This window comes from Leucoraja erinacea, chromosome 17 (assembly GCF_028641065.1).
Source record: "Leucoraja erinacea ecotype New England chromosome 17, Leri_hhj_1, whole genome shotgun sequence".
NCBI classification, from domain to species: domain Eukaryota; kingdom Metazoa; phylum Chordata; class Chondrichthyes; order Rajiformes; family Rajidae; genus Leucoraja; species Leucoraja erinaceus.
The window spans coordinates 11,154,636-11,178,519 of record NC_073393.1 but is presented as its reverse complement, the minus strand read 5'-3'; the positions used below and the strand labels follow the sequence as shown (position 1 = coordinate 11,178,519).

The 23,884-nt window shown below is 44.0% G+C and overlaps 1 protein-coding gene across 5 annotated transcripts in view; it reads left to right on the top strand.

Annotated features, from left to right (window-relative positions):
- The window catches only part of hsd11b2 (hydroxysteroid (11-beta) dehydrogenase 2), a 51,994-nt gene that overhangs the window by 20,134 nt on the left and 7,976 nt on the right, over positions 1 to 23,884 (top strand). For 3 of the 5 annotated variants that reach the window (XM_055648500.1, XM_055648501.1, XM_055648497.1), the window contains exons 2-4: positions 17,187 to 17,399; positions 19,122 to 19,307; positions 21,544 to 21,681. In XM_055648500.1, coding sequence (XP_055504475.1) covers positions 17,187 to 17,399; positions 19,122 to 19,307; positions 21,544 to 21,681 — 537 coding nt within the window. The remainder of the gene's footprint in view (positions 1 to 17,186; positions 17,400 to 19,121; positions 19,308 to 21,543; positions 21,682 to 23,884) is intronic. The other 2 variants (XM_055648498.1, XM_055648499.1) reach the window with 2 other exon arrangements.

The window sequence follows — 23,884 nt, the reverse complement described above, 5'->3', positions numbered from 1 at the left end:
CATGAAGTGAGATATTCCAAGTTCCCTAACCTTTAAAAGACATTTGGACAGGTTCATGGATAGGAAAGGTTCAGAGGAGTACAGGCAAAATTCAGACAGGTGGGATTAGTGTGGATAGGGCATCTTGGATGGCATGACCGAATGGCATGACTCTATGACCTTTTTCCCAGGATGGAAATATGAAATGCTATAGTGCAAGGGTTTAAGATGAGAGGGATAGAGTTTAAACGAGATGTCCGGGGCAAGTTTTATTTACACAGAGGGTGGTAGGTACTTGGAACGCACTGCTAGGGTTGGTGGATGAAGCAGATACAATAATGGTATTTAAGAGGCTTTGGACTAGGCACATGAATCTGCAGGGAATGGAGGGATATAGATTACATGCACTCAGGTAAGAGTTAGTCTTGGCATCATGTTCAGCATGGACATTGTGAGCCGAAGGGCCTGTTCCTATTCTATACTGTTCAATATTGTAAGGGAGGATTTGAGTGAAAATTGGCACTAGGTTGAAAGACGAGAGACCATAAAGGGATATAAAACTTTGGTTGAAGATGCGGTGTGTGGATTTCCTTTGAGGAAATGAGAGGCAGAAGTCGGGAGTGCACTTCACAGCCTGGTGCCAAGGCAGCTGAAGGCAAAGCTGCCAATGGTAGTTGGAGCAACTGGAAACTGGTAGAGAGTTGCTTTGCAGATTGATCTGCTGCACCAAATGAAAATCAGTCTGGGTCCAGTCTGCAACGGAAACAGCGTGTGGTTGCGATTTCAAAGCAACTTTAATAGAATTAATGTTGTTCAGTTTGTGTTGTGTGGCTCTGAAATTTGAATCCTTCACATTGAAATGAATGAAAGGGCTGATGTGTTTCTTCCTGAGCAGTGGGCAGACAAATCCGAGCACCCACTCATCCTTTTAGCACTGGACGTGACTATGACCTTTCACACATCCTCTTCCTTTCACTTCCATCAATGCCAGCAGGGGAAATTGGCACCGATCTACTCATTTAACAAGGAACCGCAGCATTGGAGTAATTTTGGTGTTTACGTTCTGTGTTTTAAAATATTCCAGCTCTAGTCAATTAGACGTTCCACGATCCAACACCATCCATTCAGTGTGAGCTGAATTGAATGAAAGCCAGTTTTTGCAGGGAAAGGTTACTCCACCCACTCCTTCCCATTTGTCATTGTTATTTAGATGAACAAATATTGATCAAAGGTTGGCAATTTTTCTACGTTAAGAGTTAATGTTAGTTATAGGCTCTGTCACGCAAAACATAGCAATGGTACGTGGCGTGAGAAAGCTCATCTGAACTTTGAGCCTGTTTCAATTCAAGGCTGATACCCAGGTTTTATCAGGCAATGAATCATCCTACCACACCCAGAGAGCCGTGTTGAACAACTTTTTTTCTACCTTTTTGATGACCCTTGGACTATCCTTGATTGGCTTTACCTTGCACTGAAGGTTATTCCCTTGTCGTGTATCTATACACTGTAAATGGGTCGCTTGTAATCATGTATTATTTTTATGCTGACTAGTTAGCATGCAACAAAAGTTTTTCACTGTACCTCTGTACACGTGACAATTAACTAAACTAAAAAACGAAACTGTCTTGTAATTAAACCTTTTGGTCTCAATATAATTCTGCTGCTTTGTTACTGCATTTGAAGATCGGTGCATGTACCTCGGAGTGTCCAGGACTGTACTTTAGATCTCCAACCAGAACTTTCATCCAAATATAAAACAGCTTCCACATTCTTGCATTCACCAGGGAGACCACTCGTGGAAAATGATGCAAATGTTCCATGGCTCAGGCAGCATCTGAGTTAAAGACTATTCATCAGATCTTAGTACGTCCAACATGCAGCCTCTGTCTACGTCAGCAAGGAATGATTGATTGATACTTTTATTGTCACATGTACTTGGTAGAGTGTAATTGTTTGTTTCTCATACAATACGTAAGTATACAAAGAGTCGCCTTGTATAAGCTGTCGACAAAAGTTACAAAAAGTATTCAATATAGTTTGGATGGTCCCTCTTCTTCGCCCTCCCTCCCCCTCCCGATGCCTGGTCCTTGATTCTCAGCAACCTCCCACACTGGGCCCCTCTTTGTTCTCGGCAGCCCCCCAACACCTTGACTGGCCGCCGGTGCTCACGAAGGTGACTGCTCTCTGACGGCCTTCCACTCTCAATCGTGCTCATGGAATGTTGGGGTGTGGATCATGTGCAGACAGATGAGACTAATTTTGCTTGTTTGGCATGGACATTGGGGGCCAAAGGGCCTGTTCCTGTACTGTACCTTTCCATGTTCTATTACTGATTGGAAATGACTGGAGCCTCGCCACTAATCCCTGTGACATTCCACAAATTGCTTAATATTGCTCAATATTATAGGATTAATACTACGAAATGATAGCAAAAGACCTCTAACTCTTTGTAAGTGTTAATATAATATAATTCTACTTTCAATAGAAGTGATTCTGTGTTTAAAAAAAAAAGGTGGATATGAAATTAAACTGTAATTTAATAATGATTACGTGTTGGCAGATGCAGAAGATAAGGCCATAAGACATAGGAGCAGAATTAGGCCATTCGGCCCATTGAGTCTGCTCTGCCATTCAATCATGGCTTATCTATTTTTCCCTCTCAACCCCATTAACCTGCCTTCTCCCGGTAATCTTTGATGGCCGTAATTATCAAGAACCTATCAATCTCCGCTTTAAAAATGCCCCATTACATGGCCTCCACCGTCGTCTGTGGGAATTAATTCCACGGATTCGCCTGATGTTTACTGGGGAGATTTGTCAACTTAGAGTTTTACTGCATGGAAACAGGCCCTTCGGCCCACGCCCACACCAGCCAACATGTCCCATCTTCACTAGTCCCACCCACCTGCGTATGGTCCATATCCTTCTAAACCTATCCTACCCAAGTACCTGTCCAAAGGTTTCTTACATGTTGCCATAGTACCTGCCTCAACTACGTCCTCTGGCAGCTCATTCCAGACCCCAACCACACTTTGTGTGAAAACGCTACCCCTCAGTTTCCTATTCGATCTTTCCCCCCTCACTTTAAACCCACGTCCTCTGGTTCTGGAATAATTTGTTAAACCCAGTCACAAGTAGGGTAGTTTTTATGTATCTGTGTCAATTAACTTGTGAATATCAACCCTCACCTCACAAAACATAGTGTCTTCTGCATTCCATTGAAGTGTTGCCTAGTGGGAAGAATTCTTTAAAAAAAAAATGATGAAACCAATGTTTAAAAAAAATATGGCAGAATTTCTGGCTCCAGGTGAAGGGCAGTGGAACTAAACACCATTTGAAAATAAAGCAATGAGAAATCAATTAAAAGATTAGAGTTGTCAGTCAGATACAGCGATGGGACTTTGTTCTGGGACCTGTACACTTGCAACTGTGGTGCTTGAAGCTAAAAGAGTATTTCTGCCGTACAACTAAACAGTGAAGGAGTTAAGGTTATGATTTAAATTGTCACTTCCAAAAGAATTATTCACTTTAATCACTTGGGCTTTCTTTTTTATTTTAGTTTATTTGAGAGAGACAGCACAGAACCAGGCCCTTTGGTCCACCAAGTCCGCGCCGACCAGCACAAACAGTATCCTTCACACTAGGGACAATTTCCAATCTTTACCAAAGCCAATTAACCTACAAACCTGCACATCTTTAGAGTGTGGGAGGAAACCGGAGCACCCAGAGAAAACCCACGTGGTCACAGGGAGAACGTACAAACTCCATACAGACATCACCCATAGTAAGGATCAAACCTGGGTCTCTGGTGCTGTAAAGCAGCAACCCTGCAACTGCAGCAACATGCTGCCCTATATGACCATGGCTTTCTGTAAATGATCCATTGCATTCTCCTCCCATCATCTGCAGTGCAACAGCAGTAACAATATCATTAAGTGGCCAGTTCCTGATCGTGTTTGGCTGTCACCATATTAATAGGGGTCTTGGTTGCAGCCAAATATGGCGTGAAATACCTCAGTTTTTGAAATGCCTCTATAATTATCTCAACATTATATTTTTGTGGGAATTTCCAAATTGTGCCATCATCTGCGATGAAGGAATAACTCGCTCCATCAAGCCGAACAGATGGCTTCCAAGCTTTTCTTCTCTCTTCATTTGCTGTTGTAGTGAGTGGGTAAAACATCTTGTCCGTGCGCCATTCCTCGTGTTAGTTGAGCTGGCAAAAGCCCACAGTTGAAAACTGCTGCCGTGGCGGTTGTAGGATTGAAGTCTGGCCAATGCAATTGTCAATAGGTGAACAAAAACACAGTAGGTGGTCCCCTCAAACCTGCGGAACGAATGAATGCTTTGTCACATGTGACAAGTCACAGTGAAATTCTTTGCTTGCATACCCAGTATGCAAATAGTCACCCATAAAGGGTGCTTACAAAGTACCCCCTTTGTTCTCCACCCCCCTCCCTCATGGCAGTCCCCCCCATGAGGGGTCCTGCTAGTTCTTCCCCCTCCCTCAAGGCAGTCACCCATGCCAGGTCCTCCATTATTCCTTCCCACAGCAGCGGCGTCCTCACTTCCACATGTCCGTCATCGTTCGTGGGTCGGGGCCATCATCGTCCACCGCACCGACCTCTCCACTATAGCTGCCGGTGCCTCGCCGGACTCCGATCCAGACCCAGGCTCCGCAGACCCATCGGCCATTCTCCGCGGGCTTCATTGACTCGCGATGTTGCCTGTAATGTTCCCTTAACCAAGGCCATTAAAAATAGATTGGTTGGTCACTTCTGTGGCATTTGTGGATTAAATATTTATGCAGAATGCAATCTCCTGATTTTCACATTCATCATTTTAAATAAATAAGCACATCTATAAATAAACACCATGCCATTTTGAAAGAAAATCCCATTGTCTTAGTTTATATTCTTTTAAGCAATGAGGTAATTGTGAACTATCTAGTGTAGTTTTCATACGATGGTGGAAAAGGCAATTCAGCAATGAAAAAATACTAATACATATATTCCAATACTCCCTGCTCCCCAGTTTTACAAATTACAGATGACTTCTTTCTTAAGTTGTAAGTCTTCAACTGGCTCCCAGTGGAATATGTTCCAAATTTGTTTTTTTTTTAAAAACAATGTAAAAACACCCAGGAGGTCAAGCAGCGTCTGTGGAAAGAGAAGCTGAGATAATACTTCTGCTCCAAAACGGCAGGCCAAACTTAGTGCGACATTTTTGTTTAAATGTGATCAAACATTCTCGTTATGTAAGGTCTTTTTTTCAGGATCATTGCTGCAAAACCATTTCAATTTTTTGTCATTTCAAAATTAAAACTATATTTTATGGCAGTTAATTGTGCCCCAAAATGAACAAGATTGATCTTTTCAATGTGATGCAAATTAAATTCCAGGTTGAGTATCAGGCGAATTAGCATTACATAGACAAGTACAACACATGAACAGGCCCTTCGACCCACAGTGTCAATGCTTAACATGATGCCAAGATCAATTTAAATCTTGCTTGCACATGATCCATATATCTCCGTTCCCTGCTAATCCAAAAATCTCTTAAATGCCACTATCATATCTGCTTCAACCACCATCCCCGGCAACACATTCCAGGCACTCACCACCTTTTAAAAGAGACTTGCCCCGCACATCTCCTTTAAACTTTGCCACTCTCACCTTAAAGCTCTGCCCTCTTGTATTTGATTTTTCCATCTTGGGGAAAAAGGTTCTGACTGTTAATCCCATCTGTGTTTCTCATAATTTGATATACATCTACCAGGTCTCTCTGCAACCTCTAGATTAAGCATTTTAAAATCGATGCTTAAAAAAAACTTTTTTTTTAACCTTTGGTTTGGCGAGGGAGTGGGGAGTTGAATGGTGAGAGTGAAACTTGCTGATCACCTGAACTTAATTGAGGCAAGTAAAATAACATATAGGCTCACTGTTTTTGTGAAATTGAGCAATGGATAATTATCTACATAGTAACATGCAGCTTTGCAGGTTACAGGTGCGACAAGCATTTGGAAACATACTTTGCACTGAGGCACAAGCCAGCAGAATAGCAATGCCTGAGACTGTGGTTAAAGCAAACATCTTTCATTCATGAGACATTTGCAGTTAGCCCAGTGTTAAGCAGTGACGGTCGTCCCTCTCAGCAGCTGCCTGGGCCCTCTAGTGCAGCAAAGTTGTGTAACCTCCACCTAGTTCCAAGTGGCAGCAGTCCACGCTACAAAGCTGCCCGTAATTTTGCACTAATTGACAGAAAATTGGCCGTTTCACTCGGAGGCCACAATGATAGCTCGAGCAAGAAACGAAAATATTGTTCTAGTGCAGCAGTGCTGTGTTGTTCAAGCGTTTTCTTTGGATGTTTGACGTGGTGATAACCTGGGGTTTCATACTGTGTAGTGTATCGAAAGCAGAAATGCTGCATTCCTCAGCCTACGATCCTGCGGCACATTTGGAACTAAATTCCACAGAAGATTTTCACGAGAAAAGAGTAAAAATTCTATTTCAAACCCATATGAGACAAAACAATTGCCCCTAAATTCTTTAGTTCTATCGTTTTAGAGATGCAGCGTGGAAACGTGCCCTTTGTTCCACCATGTCCTGACCAGTGATCACCCATATACTAGTTCTATCCTACACACTAGGGACAATTTTTACAAAAGCCAATTAACCTAGAAACCTGCACGTTGTAGGAGTGTGGGCAGAGACCGGAGCACCAGGAGAAAACCCACACGGTCGCACAGAGAACGCACAAACTCCGTACGGACAGCACCTGTAGTCAGGATCAAACCGGGATCTCTGGCGCTGTATGATAGCAACTCTACCGCTGCATCATCCCTCTTAGCTGTTACTGCCCCACACAGCCAATGACCCTCTCTGCAGGGTGTCTTTTCTATAGATCAATGAGTATAGAAGTTGGGAGGTCAAGTTGCAGTTATATAAGACATTGGTGAGATATTTAGAATATCATGTTCAGTTCTGGGCACCATGTTATAAGAAAGATAATGTCAAGCTTGAAAGGGTTCAGAAAAGATTTACCAGGATGTTGCCAGGACTAGAGGGTGTAAGCTATAGGGAGAGGTTGAGTAGGCTGGGTCTCTATTCCATGGAGCACAGGAGGATAAGGAGTGATCTTATAGAGGCGTGCAAGATCATGAGAGGAACAGATTGAGTAGATACACAGAGTATTTACCTTCTTCTTCTTCTGGCATATGTCTTTTAGACCTGCAGCTCCGTTGAGGCGAGCCAGGCCAACGTTTCATTGTCCAGGTCAATCAGACCTCGTTCACCATTCGGTGGCCGGTGTTTGGGGCAACTGGTGACGATGTGCTCCACTGTCTGTGTTGGGTCCCCCACACTCGCAGGAGGCGCTGTCCACGAGGCCCCACCTCTTCATCGCTACTCCATAGCGTCCGATGCCTGTCCTCAAGCGGTTGAGGGTTATCCACTGCTTTCGGGGCAGGTCCTGGCCAGGGACATTCATGGGGTCATTGATGTAATGGTGCAGCCTAGATGGTTCCACTGACTTCCATCTCGTCTTGACCCAGGCGGCCTTAGAAGCGTCATCCTGTGTTGTGCAGAGCAGCTCTTGGGCTTGCGTGGCAAAGGGGTGCCGTGACTTGAGGCACACTCGTCGTGGTGTTTCTAGGTAAGAGTATTTTACCCAGAGTAGGGGAATCGAGGACCAGAGGACATAGGTTCAAGGTGAAGGGGAAAAGATTTAATAGGAATCCAAGGGGTAACTTTTTCACACAAATGGTGGTGGTTGTATGGAACAAGCTGTCAGCGGAGGTAGTTGAGGCTGGGACTATCTCATTGTTTAAGAAACAGTTAGATAGGTACATGGATAGGACAGGTTTGGAAGGATATGGACCAAGCGCAGACAAGTGGGACTAGTGTAGCGGTGTTGGGCAGTGTGGCCAAGTTGTGCCGAAGGGCCTGTTTCCACACTGTATCACTCTATAACTGCCTCACCTCTCTAAGAAGGTTGTTCGTTCAAGTCATTTGTAAGCAACTTGAGCACTAATCTAAACAATGCAGAGAATACTGAACGAGGTACCACCCCTTTGGAATCAGCACTTAAATCAAGAACTTCTGTTTTTGCCCTCTTCAATGAACATAAAACATTTTATGGAGACACAACGGACACCAGATGCTGGAATATTAAACAAGCACAAAGTTCTGGAGGTGCTCAGTGGGTCAGGCATCATCTGTGGAGGGAATGGACGGGTGATGTTTTGGGTCGGGATCTTTCTTCAGTTATTTCATAGCTGCCTTTGAGATCTGCCAGTTTTTGTTTTTCCGCAGTGTCCCAATAATGGTGATGTTTCACTATATGTTTGCCAAAAAAGTTGATCAAAAGTGGTTGATTTATTTACACTTCTATTGGAGACCATGATTTGATCTGCACTTTGATGCACTGAAGAATTTAGAGATATAGCGCAGAAACAGGCCCATCGAGTCCGTGCTGACTACCAATCACCCTGTACACTAGCACTATCCTACGCTCTAATGCCTCTGTCCCACTTAAGAAACCTGAACGGAAACCTCTGGAGTCTTTGCGCCCCACCCAAGGTTTCCGTGCGGTTCCCGGAGGTTGCAGGTAGTTGCCGGAGGTTGCAGGTAGTGGAAGCAAGTAGGGAGACTGACAAAAACCTCCGGGAACCGCACGGAAACCTTGGGTGGGGCGCAAAGTCTCCAGAGGTTTCCGTTCAGGTTTCCTAAGTGGGACAGGGGCATAAGGACAATTTACAATTTTATTGAAGCCAATTAACCTGCAAACCTGTATGTCTTTGGAGTGTGGGGAAAAACCAGAGCTCCTGGGGAATGCCCATGTGGTCTTAGCGAGAACTTGAAATCCATACAGTCAGCACCCGTAGTCCAGGATTGAATCTAGGTCTCTGGCACTGTAATGCAGCAAATCTGCCTTTGCACTACTGTGCTGCAAAGGACACTGGTCAGTTTACATAGTTACATCTGCATCACATATAATTTATTTTTATTTTTTTTACAGTGCATTTCTCAAATTCTTGAGTATCCCTTAATTTAATGGGTGCATGAAAAGTGATTATGCCAACAGCCAATAAAGCCCTGAGCTCCAGCGTTCCTTCGCTGACCCTCTATCTGTCATCCTCTTCCATTGCTGTTTAGTTTAGAGATACAGCATGGAATAAGGCCTGTCGGCCCACTTAGTTCATGTCGACCATCAATCACCCATTCACACTAGTTCTATATATCCTCCATTCACATCCACTCCCTGCACACCAGGGGCAATTTAAAGAGGCCAATTAACCTACAAACCCACACATCTTTGAGATGTGGGAGGTAACCGGACCACGCGCAGGAAACTCACATGGTCACAGGTAGAACGTGCAAACTCCACACAGACAGCACCCAGTGAGGCAGAAGCTCTAAGGATTGAACCTGGGTCCCTGGCCATTGTTACCTCCTTTTATCATCCGTTATAACTTGGTGCAAAGCATAACAGAGCATTTATGAAAAGTATGATGGAATCATAGTCACACAGCATAGAAACAAGCCCTTCAGCCTAACTTGCCCACAACGGCCAACATGTCCCATCTATACTCGTCCCACTTGCCTGCATTTGGCCAATATCCCTCTAAACGTGTCCTATCCACGTACCTGTCTAATTGCTTCTTAAACATTGCGATAGGCCCTGCCTCAACTACCTCCTCAGTCTGCTCATTCCATACATCTACCACCCTTTGCGTGAAAAAGTTACTCTTCAGATTCCTATAAAATCTTTCACCCTTCACCTTAAACATATGTCCTTGAGTTCTCGATTTCCCCTACTCTGGACAAGAGACTCTGTGTGTCCACCCGATCTATTCCTCTCATGATTTTATACACTTCTCTAAGATCACCTCTCAGCCTCCTGCGCTCCAGGGAATAGAGTCCTAGCTTGCTCAACCTCTCTCTATAGCTCAGACCCTCGAGTCTTGGCAACATCTTTGTATATATTCTCTGCACCCTTTCCAACTGAACAACATTTCTCCTATAATATAGTGCCCAGAACTGAACATGATACTCTAAATAACAAAGATAATTTTGAAGTTGTAAAGAGGCTACATTATTATGTTTTTTTTTGTCTAACTGACTGACTGGCATTTCTGCTCGTGTTTGTATACCACAGTGGTGCCAAGCAATTGGATTTCTGGGAAGGTAATTGGAGATGATTGGAGATCCTAGAATCATTTTCTGCCTTTTGTGACTGGAGCTGACGTCAGCCATAACCATTGACCACTGCGGTTGATAATTCCTACAGTGGGGAGAGGAATACCATGCACAATTTCTGTCGTGTTGTGCATACATGTTTGAGCCAAGATTAGACTTGGCTGTGACTCTCCCTAGAGCTGATATCATTGCTCACATTCACTTCTCATACTTGTCCCTGAAGAACAGATGCTTTAACAAGGTCAGCTAACAGCATGTACAAAGAATTAATCCCGTCACCTTCTGGGCTACGTGACACAGCTGTTTGCTGTGTAGTCCCACTGGGCAATCAGTGGAAAACCACTCAGCTGTTACCAGTCAGTCCTCCAGCATTTTGGTCTCTCCGTAACTGACCCGCGACCATCTCGTTCAGTTCAACAACACAGTGAAGAATACTTAGCTCTCAGTCCCCACTGCTTCAATGTCAGCAGCAAAACCTAACCTGTATCCCTGAGCAAGGGGAAAGGGGGAGGACGGGTAATCATGTGGAATAAATATTAATTCAAAGCTGTTGCTTGGTTAAGAGCTTTAGTGGAGAGTTCCCATCATTGCACCTCGGGTTTGTACGTTCTCCCCGTGACCGCGTGGGTTTTCTCTGGGTGTTCCGGTTTCCTCGCACATTCCAAAGACGTGCAGGTTGTAGGTTTCTGTAAATTGCCCCTGGTGTGTAGGATAGGACTAGTGTAGGGGTGATCGCTGGTCGGCCCAGAATCGGTGAGTTTTTTTTCCTTTTCATCTCTGCATGGCCCTGCAACAGTTAAATCCCTCATCGTAGCATTTCAGACTGGAACTGATAACTTTTAGGTGTAGAGTACATTTGAGGCTGGGGGCAATGTATGTTCAAATATCAAACTTCCTAACTGTCTTTGTCAAATGTTCAAATGATTTCCTGCATCATTACTTTGGATAAATTCAGCAAAGTGGAAAAAATCGAGGGTTATTTGGAGTATATAGATTTATGTATGTTTTTAGGATTAAATATATATTTGCAAATATTCTTTCAACGAATCAACGAAACTTTCCTAAGCCTGCAATACTTTTAGTTTAGTTTAGAGATGAAGCATGGAAACAGACCATTCAGCCCACCAAGTCCACGTTGACCAATGGTCACTCGTTCACAAGTTTTATGCTAGACCAGTTTTGCATCCTAGAGGCAATTTACAGAAGCAAATTAACCTATAAGTATTTGGAATGTCGGAGGAGATCCATGCAGTCGCAGAGAGAAGGTACAAACTACAGACAGCACCCTTAGTCAGGATCAAACCCGAGTGCTGGAACTGGGGAGTGAGGCTGATCAATAAACATCAGGAACTCCTGCGCATCCTCAGCTGCTTTTCAGCTTTGTTCTCTCGCTGAAGACTCTCAGCAATGTTCTTCTTGTCCCAGTTAAACCAAAACAAAGTTCACCACGATTATCAATTATCCAACAACTTTTTTTTAAACGACTTGTCCTTAATTTTGCAGACTGCATAAATTATTGGAGACACAAGGAACTGCAGGTGCTGGCTTATATAAAACAAGTACAAAGTGCTGGAGTAACTTAGCGGGTCAGGCGGCATCCCTAGAGATTGTTTCAGGTTAGGCTATGCTCAGTCTGACGAAGGGTCCCGACCTGAAACGTCGCCTGTCCATGTTCTCTAGAGGTCCTGCCTGCCACATTGTAAAATTAAATCCCAACTTCAACACTTTTTGTGGGGGGATTTATCGGCATAATTTACTGTTTGGTCTAAACTTCAGGAATATGATTTCTGAACTAATGTAAACAAGATGTGATATTTTCAGAGCAACCCTTGTTCTACTGTTGTATTATCACAACTAGTGTACGGTTACAATAGTGAACCCCCTGTCCCAACCCACATCATTTGAAGTCTACCCGACACAACCTCACGTCTGAAGAACGGTCCCGACCCGAAACGTCACCCATTCCTTCTCTCCAGAGATGTTGCCTGTCCCGTTGAGTTACTCCAGCTTTTTGTGTCCATCTTCAGTTTAAACCAGCCACACTATCCTCTCAGTTCCTTCCAATACACACCCTCACTCTAATCTACCATGTTGGACAAGAAAGACATTTTTACATTCCAGCTTGGATAGTCTGACACAATGTTCAAATTAAGCATTTTCTCCCAAATTTTAAGTAAGTTGAACATTTCAAAGGCTTTTTTCCCCCATGCATTGGATCTGGGTAGAATTTTAAACTTGTTCCCTTGGGTGAAAAGCCAGGACCAGCTGATTATCATAACAAAGAATCCACTCAGGCACTATTTCCTGGCATACACAACAGAAGTATTGTGAGAGGATACAAGGAACTGCAGAAGCTGGTTCACCAACATTCACAGTGGTGCAGTAACTCAAGCCGGGTAGCATCTCTGGAGAACATGAATATGTGACATTTCATGTTGGGGCCCTTCTTCAGAAATATGCTCTCAAAAGCAATATTGTGAGTAACTTAGGTCAAGTCACTGTTTAGAAGGATGTCACAGAGCCATACATCATGGATACTGGCCCATGCCAACTCTACACTTATCCCACCTGCCCGCGTTTGGCCCATAACCCTATCCATGTACCTACCCAAATGTCTTTTGAAACTGCCTCAACTACCTCCCCTGGCACTTTGTTCCGTACACCCACCCTCTGTGTGGAAAACTATTGGCCCTCGGGTTCATATTAATTCATTTCCTTCTCATCTTAAATCGACACTATCCTACACACTAGGGACAATTTAGTTTTACAGAAGTGAAATAACCTACAAACCTGTATATCTTTGGAGTGTGGGAGGAAACTGGAGCCCCCGGACACAGGGAGAACGTACAAACTCCATATAGACAGTACCCAGGCAGTAGTCAGGATCGAACCTGTGTCTCTGGCACTGTAAGGCAGCAACTCTACCTCTGTGCTGCCCTAATTCTGTTTCTTGATTACCCCTATTCTGAGTAAAGGACCCTGTGCATGTACCCTAATTATTCCCCTCAAGATCTTGTACACCTCCAAGATATTATACACTGCTCATCCTCCTGTTGTCTACAGAATATAGTCCTAGCCCTGCCCAACCTCTCCCTGTACCTCACTCTCACAAGAAATGGCAACATTCTTGTGAATAATATATCCAGAGAGGGTGCAGGAAGGATTATCTGGAGTGGTTCCAGGGATTTCAACCACAAGGCAAGACTGGTGAGGCCTGTTCCACTTGGAACAAAGAACGTTATGAGTGACTTGACAGAGTGATTGGATGAAGCAAATTAAAGCTATTGTGGTCAGCACATTCTGGTTGGCATATGCGGCACAGCAGTAGAGTTGCTGCCCAACACCATCCGAGCCCCAGTTCGATCCTGACTACTTGTCTGTATGGAGTTTATACGTTCTCCCTGTGACCAGGATCTTACATTTCCTATGATGTTCTTTGCAGAAATCTCATCCATCTGTCAACTGACAATGCAACGTTGATCTGGGCCCCAGACTTGCTGGCACCATCAGAAGCCTGTCCCATTTCTACAGAGAACACCATACTTGACCAAAATGGCCTAACAATGCATAAATCCTTATTAAAGTGTGGGTACTATAGCTGCTCGCTTTCAGCCAGGATTAACATTGATACACGTGACAATAATATACCAATATCAATTATATTTTGGGCTGTATGCAGCTTTCCTTCAGATTTTAAAGTTCAAAGCAACCGGGTGTGTGACTTGTGTTATAATGGTTCCTTCTTTGTCACGTGTACCAAGGTACAGTGAGATTCTTTGTTTGCATACAGATCAGTGAGATTATATCCATACATCAGTACCATCCCCGGTTAGATCATAATCCAAAGAAACAGCCCACTGAGTCTATATGCAGGAGTCTCCAGGTTTTGATACCATTTCACAGCTCCAACTGCAGCAGACCATAAAGGCCAGTTGCAGCCATCGCCCCACGATACTGGCGCCCGGCGAACCGTCGTTCTTGCCCGGCCCACATCAACCTCCGCGTCCCAGAGCCGACCTTGAAGGCGCGGAAGGTAAGTTCTTCCTAACAACTCTTGTCCAGCGTTTGCCACCGTCGGTGACTCCCTCCGCCTCCAGGTCTCCCAAGGGCGAGCAGGGGCCGGGGTTCGGGAGCTTCCCTCTCCCGGCCAGGCCTGCTGTCGAGGGCAAGGCCGCGGCTCGCCGGGTCCTTCTGTCACACGCAGCAGGCCGGGCAACAAACGTAATTTGTCTACTGGACCCTTTTGAATAGGTAGGAAATCTGTGAATGGTTGCTAGCCAGCTATTAAACACCATGTTCACTGGCTTCAAAGTTCCACCAAATGGCACGAGCAGCCAGTCGAACAAGGGTTTAAAACCTGGATGAACATCATACAAGAATCGCAAAAAATAACTAATTGGTGATGAAAGCCAACAAATCTGAAGGGACCCTGTGCAGAATAGAGTTATTTATTACTTTTTTTGCTGCAGAATACATTAGACTCTGTTGACCAAAGATGGACATTAAAGTATTAAACCAAAATGCTTGACTGAAAATATTATTTGAGGACAACTGCCTGCTGCTTCTTTCAAGTTTAAGCTGCACAGTTCAAAGTAATACATCCTCTTTGACAATGCTTCCTTTTTAAAAACTAAATCGCAACACAAAAAAAAAGTGCTTTTGTGTTGCGATTTATAAATAACTTGGTAAAAGTTCAAAGGAATGTAAAGAACCTACATTATCAGGTTTATTTGGACATGTCATTGTTTGCTATTTTTTAAATCTTTTTCGTAAGATAACATCTGTTCCTGTTGAGAATAATAAACCAAGCAGCAAGCATATCTGCCAGGCTTGGCTTCACATCTTTCCTGAGTATAATTTGCAGCCTTATTTAATGCATCTACTGCCAAATTGTGTGTTGCTTGAAAGAGAAGTATCAAATCCACATGTGCAATATGTAATAACATAATCTACAGGTAGTATCGTACAAAGCATTGCTGCACGGCTTGGTTTGGGAACAGCTCTGTTAGATTAGATTAGATTATTACTTTATTAATCCCCTTATTCAGGGGAAATTCAGATGTCCTTGCAGCACACTAATAAAAATACAACATAGCATTCAAGAAGTTTAACATTAAAACATAAAACATCCCCCCACAGAGGTTCCCACTGTGGGAGAAGGCACAAAGTCCAGTCCCCATCCTCTTGTCCACCCAGAGTCGGGCCTATTGAGGCCTCCACAGTCGCCGTTACGGGGCCCGATGTTCCCGGCCGTTCTCGCCAGGTGATGGTACTCCGGCGTCGGTAGAACCCTCAGCGGCTTGGAGTGCCAGGAACGGCCGCCCTCTTACCGGAGACCGCGGCCTCCAGGCCAACAGACCGCGCTGGACGAAGCTTCACACACTGGCGATCTCGGCGAAAGATCCCAGGCTCCGAGATGTAAAGTTCAGCGCCGCAGCTGACCGCTCCACAGAACCACGGCTCCACGATGTTTTTATCGGCGGTCCCAGCATACTGGAGTTCCAGCGCGGCGACCCAGGCAAGGCATCGCCAGCTCCGCGACAGTGCCCCAGCGCTGCGCCGCCGCCAAAGCCGAGGTTCTGGCCAGGTCCCCTCAGGAAACGTCGCTCCAGGACCCGCTGGTAGGCCGCGAGGACAGGTCGAAGGTGCTGCTCGGAGGAAGGCAGCCTCACCGACCGGGTAGGGACTTGAAAAGCAGTTTCCCCCTTCCCCCCCACCACCCCCCACACATAAAAAGATTAGACCCCCCGACTACACACTTTAACGCACTAAAAATAATAAAAAAGAAGTGAAGAAAACGGACAGCTGCAGGACAGGCAGCCGTACAGGACAGCGCCCCTACCGGTTTTGTTCAAGATCAAAATAAATTTCGGAGAGTTGAAAAGTAGACCACTCCATCACACAGACCGGACGACACACCATTGACTCCGTCCACATTTCACGCTGCTTTGAAAAAGCAGCCAACATAATCAAAGACTTGTCCCACCCCGATCATTCCTTCTTCTCCCAACTCCCATCGAGCAGAAGATACAGAGGCTTGAATGTGCGCATCACCAGACTCAGGAACAGCTTCTTCCCCTGTTATTTGGCTTCATCCACTGTTAATCTTCCACTAGGGTGGCACGGTGGCACAGTGGTAGAGTTTCTGCCTTACAGTGCCAGAGATACGGGTTCGATCCTGAATATGGGTGCTGTCTGTGCGGAGTTTGTACATTCTCTCCTTATGGGTTTTCTCCAGAATCTCCAGCTTCCTCCTGCACTCCAAAGACATGCAGGTTTGTAGGTTAATTGGCTTCTGTAATTTACTAGTGCCTAGCATAGTACGAGTGTATGGGTGATCGCTGGTTGGCGCTGACTCGGTGGGCCGAAGGGCCTATTTCCTGTATCTCTAAAAAAGAAAAAAAAAATTAAAAACAAATCAGTGGCAAATTACCTGGCAAATATCATACCGAATTAGACATGTTTTAAAAATACTGACATTCGTCCCATCTTAAGTCTGAAAAAGGGTCCTGACTTGAAACATCCGACAGGCACTCGGTTGGTACCGGAGGTTGGTCAAGAATGCACCGCAGAGAGAACAACGAGGGGCCCGGTGTTGGGGGGCCGCCGTGATCAAAGAGGACCCGTCATGGGGGGCGACAATGAAGAGGGACCCAGTGTGCGGGGGGTCACCGAGAATGAAGAGGGACTATTGGGACTACATTGAACATTTGTTGGTGCCCTATAGATGGCGACTCTTTGCATACTTTACTTATGGTATGCAAAACATAGTATTTCACTGTGACATGTCACGTGATTATACAGTATCAATCATTCCTATTCATTTATTCATTCAAAATACTTCCAGTAAAGAGCAACTTGGAAATATGTCCTGCTGAACTAAAATATTTTTGCATAATCAATAACTGGCTAATAAGCCACATGACACATGTTAAAAGCCTTAGCTTGTTAGTTGTTACAATGCAAGCAACTTGCTGATCATTTTACAAAAATCCTAATTCTTTTTAGGATGTGATTCAGGATTTGGAAAGATCATGGCTCAACACTTTGACTCGCTGGGCCTTCAGGTTTTTGCTACGGTGCTGAATACGGAAGGACCAGGAGCAAAGGAACTGTTACAGGACTGTTCGCAACAGCTTACCCTGATCCAGATGGACCTCAGAAAACAAGAAGACATTGACAAAGCCTTGCAAATCACAAAGGACAAGCTCGGCGAAAAAGGTGAGAGGACATTAATTAGTCCAAGATTCTGTTGTTTGTTTTGATAATGAAAGCAATTGGGTTCAACCAAAAATAAGACAATATCAAAAGCATTATTTTAATAAAGCAGTTCAATTTTTTGGATACGAGGAGCTGCAGATGCTGATAAAGCACTGGGGTAACTCAGCGGGTCAGGCAGCATCTCTGGAGAACATGGATAGGTAACGTTTTGGGTCAGGACCCTTCAGACCAAATTTTTGCATTGTTGAAAATATACATAACACGGCAACAACCATCAAATTACAGTTAAATGCACAAATCATGATGTCCATTAGATTTTACACCTCAATCTATATTTACTATATTTGCTGCTTGCCAGTGAAAATCGTGGATTGTATGTTCCAATGTAACTACATGTTTAATGATGTGCTAATAGCAAACAACCTCCCAGGCACTGAAAACTATCAGTTACATTTGCAGAAAAAAAGACACATAGTTCTGGGGTAATTCAGCGGGACAGGCAGCATCTCTGGAGAACATGGATAGGTGACATTTTGGGTCGGGTTCCATCAGCACCAGCATCTGCCGTTCCTTGTGTTTAGTTTTCGTTTAGTTTAGTTTAGAGATCCAGTGCGGAAACAGACCCTTCGGCCCGAGTCCGCACTGACCAGCGATCCCCGCACATTAACACTACTCTGCACACACTAGGGACAATTTTATATTTATACAATTATAACAAGCCAATTAACCTGTTCATCTTTGGAGTGTGGGAGGAAACCGAAAATCTCGGAGAAAATACATGCAGATCATGGGGGGAACATACAAACTTTTTACTGACACCATCCGTAGTCGGGATTGATCCCGGGTCTCTGGCACTATAAGGCACCAACTCTACCGTGTCTGCAGTTAAATTTATAAAATCCCTTTCACTTAGATTTGCATCTCAACCATGTCACAAATAGTCTGTGTGAAGGCACACTGCTCAAAATTGGCAGAGAGCAACCAGAGTTGGCACAAATTATAATGGGAAATGGGCTGTAAGTTAATACATGCAACTATTTAATGATGTGTGCCTGGCATTGGTACCTTATTGGGAATGCATTATAAACAGACAATCGGGGAGTTGGCGCAGCTTGTTCATTGTTTTGCTACATTGCATTACAATACCAATGATAATCATAGTAAATTGGTTTTGCACAGCCTGTAATTTTTGATCATTATCTCCACACCAGTTTCAAAGAGGATGTTCAAGTGGTTGGTAGTTGTAGCGTCTGACTTGGAACATAAGTCATAGAAGCAGCATTAGGCCATTCAGCCCATCGAGTCTACTCCACCATTCAATCATGACTAATCTATCTTTCCCTCTCAACCCCATTCTCAAGCCTTCTCCACATTACCTTTGACACTCTTACTAATTAATAATAGACACAAAATGCTGGACCAGGCTCTCGACCAGAAACGGCACTATTCCTTTCTTCCAGAGATGCTGCCTGACCCTCTGAGTTACTCCAGCATTTTGTGTCTATCTTTGGTGTAAACTAGTATCTGCAGTTCCTTCCCACACAAGTATTTGTCAATCTCCAGTTTAAAAATACCCAATGAATTGACCTTCTTAGCCATTTCTGACAATGAATTCCACAGATTCACCACCCTCTGACTAACAAAATTCCTCCTCATCTCCTTCCTAACGGTATGTGCCACAGAGCCTCACTAAAGTGATATCTACCTTTTCTTTTGCCTCAGGTTTATGGGGATTGGTCAACAATGCTGGCAAGTGCTTCAATGTTAGTGATGCTGAGCTCTCCGCCATGTCCAGCTATAGAGACTGCATGGAAATCAACTTCTTTGGCGCAGTGGAACTCACAAAGGGCTTCCTTCCATTGATACGTAAAACAAAAGGAAGAATTGTGAATGTTTCCAGTCCAGTGGGTATGTTGAACAAGCTATATTGTCGATTCAGAGAGTTAGACAACAAAGCATGTTTTTTAGAATACTTGAGTGAAACACAGAGTGCTGGAATAACTCAGTGAGTCGAGCAACATCTATGGATGCACGGAGTCCCACTATTTGTATGAACTCGTTATCACCTATCCCACAACCAACAATGGACCATTGTGGGCTCCACATTTCCTTGAATATTGTTGCTTTCTGCATATCTTCCATTAATTTGTCCTAAGTACCATCTATATCTCTCGTTCCGCTTTCCCTTGACTCAATCTGATGAAGGGTTACGACCTGAAACGTCACCTATTCCTTTTCTCCAGATATACAGCCTGACCCGCTGAGTTACTCCAGGTTTTTGTGTCTGCCTTTGGTTTAAACCAGCATCTGCAGTTCCTCCCTACGCATCTATGGAGGGAATGGACAGGCGATGTTTTGGGTTGGGACCCTTCTTCAAACGGACTCCAGCATGTTGTGTTTTGCTCAAGATTCAAGCATCTGCAATTCCTTGTGTCTCTGTTTAGAAATACCTGTTGAGCAAAAAGGGCTTTGTTTTCTGTGATTCTATCTATCCTCTTCTTCCATTTACAAGCAGTGTCTGACCACCCTCTGGCTCCATGCTGCATACCAGTAAAGAGAACTTCCTGGGACTCTCTCAAACTCACTGGGGTGTATCTGTGGGCAGATACATAAGGAATGCATCTCAGCATGGTTTGGGAACAGTTCCATCCAACGCCTGCAAGAAATTGCAGAGGGATGTGGACAAAGCCCAGACCATCACACAAAACCAACCTCCCTTCCATTGACTCCAGTTACACCACGCTGCCCGGCAAGGCCAGCAGCAGAATCAAGGACCCGCCTCACCTCCGTCACTTCCTCTTCTCCCCTCTTCCTTCAGACAAGAGGTACAAAAGTGTGGAAAAGCACAGCTCCTGATTCAGGGACAGTTTCTTCCCAGCTGTGATCAGTCAACTGAACCATCCTATCATCAGCTAGAATGCACTCCTACCATCTACCTCATTGTAGACCTTTGGACTATCTTTAATCGGACTTTACTGGACTTAATATTGCACTAAATGTTATTCCCCTCATCCTGTGTCTCTACAATGTGGACGGTCATAAGTGATGAGAGTAGAATTAGGTCATTCGGCCCACTCCGCCATTCAATCGTGGCTGATCTATCTCTCCCTCCTAACCTCATTCTCCTGCCTTCTACCCATAACCTCTGACACCTATACTAATCAAAATCCTATATATCTCTGGCTTCATTGTAATCATGTATAATCTTTCCACTGACTGGAAAAGTTTTCACTGTACTCGTGACACATGACAATAATAAACTAAACTAACCAGGAAGGTGAATCCTTTGAATAGCCTTGGGACGTAACTTTAACTTTAAAAAAAAAAAAAAACATTTTCTCCGTGTTTCATGGAGTTTCTACCAAGCTAATTCAGTACTTCAGATTCTGAGGAACCCTACTGGTGTGTAATCGGCATTGCATGGGCCAGTGTGCTAATCTAACAATGTTGGTTTGTACATTCTTAAAACATTGGCTCCAACCAGTCATGGCCTCCATACCGCCTCCAGTGCACTGGTCCATGGAATGACCCAGACAGTTATTTATGTATAAAAACAATAGTCTCTGCTGTCCTATTCTAGATGAAAGTAAAATACTAAAATTGTCCAAAATGCCCAATATCACAGTACGGTGAAATTGTATTTTCCAAGAACTCCTTGTGCAGTGTATAGGAAGTAACTGCAGATGCTGCTTTATACAAAAGATGTACACAAGTGGATGGAGTAACTCAGTGGGTCAGCCAGCATCTCTGGAGAAAAGGAATGGGTGACATTTCGATCGTGACCCTTCATCAGAATGTCACCCATTCATTCCTGGGACTCTCTCAAACTCACTGGGGTGTATCTGTGGGCAGATACATAAGAAATGCATCACAGCATGGTTTGGGAACAGTTCCATCCAACGCCTGCAAGAAATTGCAGAGGGATGTGGACAAAGCCCAGACCATCACGGTCGAAATGTTGCCCTTCATTCTGATGAAGGGTTTTAACCCAAAATATCACCTATTCCTTCTCTCCAGAGATGCTGCCTGACCCGCTGAGTTACTCCAGCATTTTGTGTTTATCCTTAAGCAATGTATTGCATTCCATTCTGTGTAATTATTAATTAAGATTTAACCAAGCTTTTTGCTATCCTTGCATCTGCAGGAGAGTTCCCGTTACCGTATTTATCAGCATATGCAGCTTCAAAAGCCGCACTCACCTTATTCACAAATATTCTGCGCTTGGAGCTCAGTAGCTGGGGAGTGAAAGTCTGCACCATACTGCCGGGATTCTATAAAACAGGTAGGTATTATTAGGTTCAAGCGGTGAAAGGTTCTTTGCATTCTTTGACTTGTTTGTACATCTATCAACTGCTGCTCTGGGACCATCGATGATCTGAAAGACCAAGATGTAGACATGAGGAACTGCAGGTGCTGGTTTACAAAAAAAGGCACAAGCTGCTGGAGTACTCAGTGGGTCAGGCAGCATCGCTGGAGATCAAGGATAGGTGACATTTTGGGTCAGGACGTCAGTCTGAAGAAGCATCAGAACTAAACATAAACCAAAACGCCACATCTTCAATTACTTACTGCATAAAACCTATTCATCAAGGTTTGAGACAAAGTACTGCAGTAACTCAGCGCGTCGGGCAGCATCTCTGGAGTAAAAGGATGGGTGACGTTTCGGGTCAGGACCCTTCCACAGACTTTTTTCTCCAGAGATGCAGCCTGACCTGCTGAGTTACTCCAGCACTTTGTGCCTTTTGTCCGAAAGACCAAGTTTTGTTTTATGAGTATGTGGAGAGGATATTGCCACTCGTGGGAGAGTCTAGGTCTAGGGACCTTACCCTCAGAATGTAAGGATGTACTTTTAGAAAGGAGATGAGAAGGAGTTTCTTTAGTCAGAGGGTGATGAATCTGTGGAATTAATTGCCACAGATTTTTGATTAGGGGTCATGGGGTGAAGGCAGGAGAATGGGGTTGAGAGGAAAAGATAGATCAGCCATGATTGAATGGTGGAGTAGACTTGATGGGCCAAATGGCCTTATTCTGCTCCTAAAACCTATGAACATGAACTTAGAAAGGACATATTAAAAAGAGTATTTAACGCATTGAATAAATATGGATAAACACACTCTGATATTGCTAAAACTACTGCAAAGTTGGCAAAGAAACGGAAGTTTAGGGTCATACTCAGTTGGTGAAAGTTTGATGTGGAGATTATGGGAGGAAGTGCTTGAGAAACTATTGGCAATCCTCGAACTGTTTGAATGAACATTCTTGGTGCCAAGATACCTTGCAGCTGCCACCCTGGCCTTGCTTTATTTGGCAGGAGAATCGATGGCAAGTGGCAAAATAAACCAAAGTTAAAAACAGCAGGAGGGATGGGAGATATTACTTCAAATCAGTAAAAGTTGTGGTCTGGAATATACTGCCTGGTTTCAGCTGTAACTTTTAAACGGGATTTGGATAAATCCACAAAGCAATACTTTGCAGTGCTCTGCAGATGGGGGAAGAAGGTGGTGATGCCTCTTCATAAGACACTAAGGGAGAATGGACTCCTTCTGTGCTTTTAAGACTTTAGTGAATGGTCCTTCCAACTACCTTCACCTAAGAAAGCTTTTAAAAATCTTTCTTTTTGCCGCTCACAGTGAATTCTGTGGGAGGGGGTTAAGCTCAAGAAAAAATCCTTCAATTTCCTCATCAATCCAACAAGTAATATTAATTCAGCGGGTGAGGCAGCATCTCCGGAGAGAAGGAATGGGCAACGTTTCGGGTCGAGGCCCTACTTCAGACTCCAGAGATGCTGCCTCACCCACTGAGTTACTCTGGCATTTTGTGCCCTCCTTTGATTTAAACCAGCATCTGCAGTCCTTTCTTACACAAGTAATATTGATTTCTCTAACTTCAAGTAACCCTTGCATCCTCTCTCTCTCTCTCTCTCTCTCTGTTCCTCCACCACCCTAGTCGTCGTGTTAGTTTCACTGTTATCCTGTTAAGTTTCATTGTCTGTATAACTCATTATCACCTAGCTCACAGCCAACAATGGACCATTGTGGGCTCCACCTTTCCTTCATAATATAATAATATAATAAATCCTTTATTTCAAACAGACTAAAAAATAAAATACAAGTATGAAACGGTATACAAAAAAAAACAAGAATATTTATAAAGTGTCATAAACAAAATGCCTGACCCACTGAGTTACTCTGGGTTTTTGTGTCTATCTGGCTTTTTGTGTCTTTGGTTTAAACCAGCACCTGTGGTTTCTTCCTATACATCCAGAACATCACAGTTGTGTGTGATTCCTTGCAATCAACGCGTCGGACTCAACCCTCACCCCACCCACCCACTGTAACCGGTAACCTGTGTTCCCTCAGACATTGGTCAGACCTCCTTTCCTAGAATTGTAGAGAGTCTGTATTGCAGTTTAGTCTGGTCTAGTGATACAGCATGGAAACAGGCCCTTTGGCTCACTATTCCCATATCAATTATAAGCCAGACTG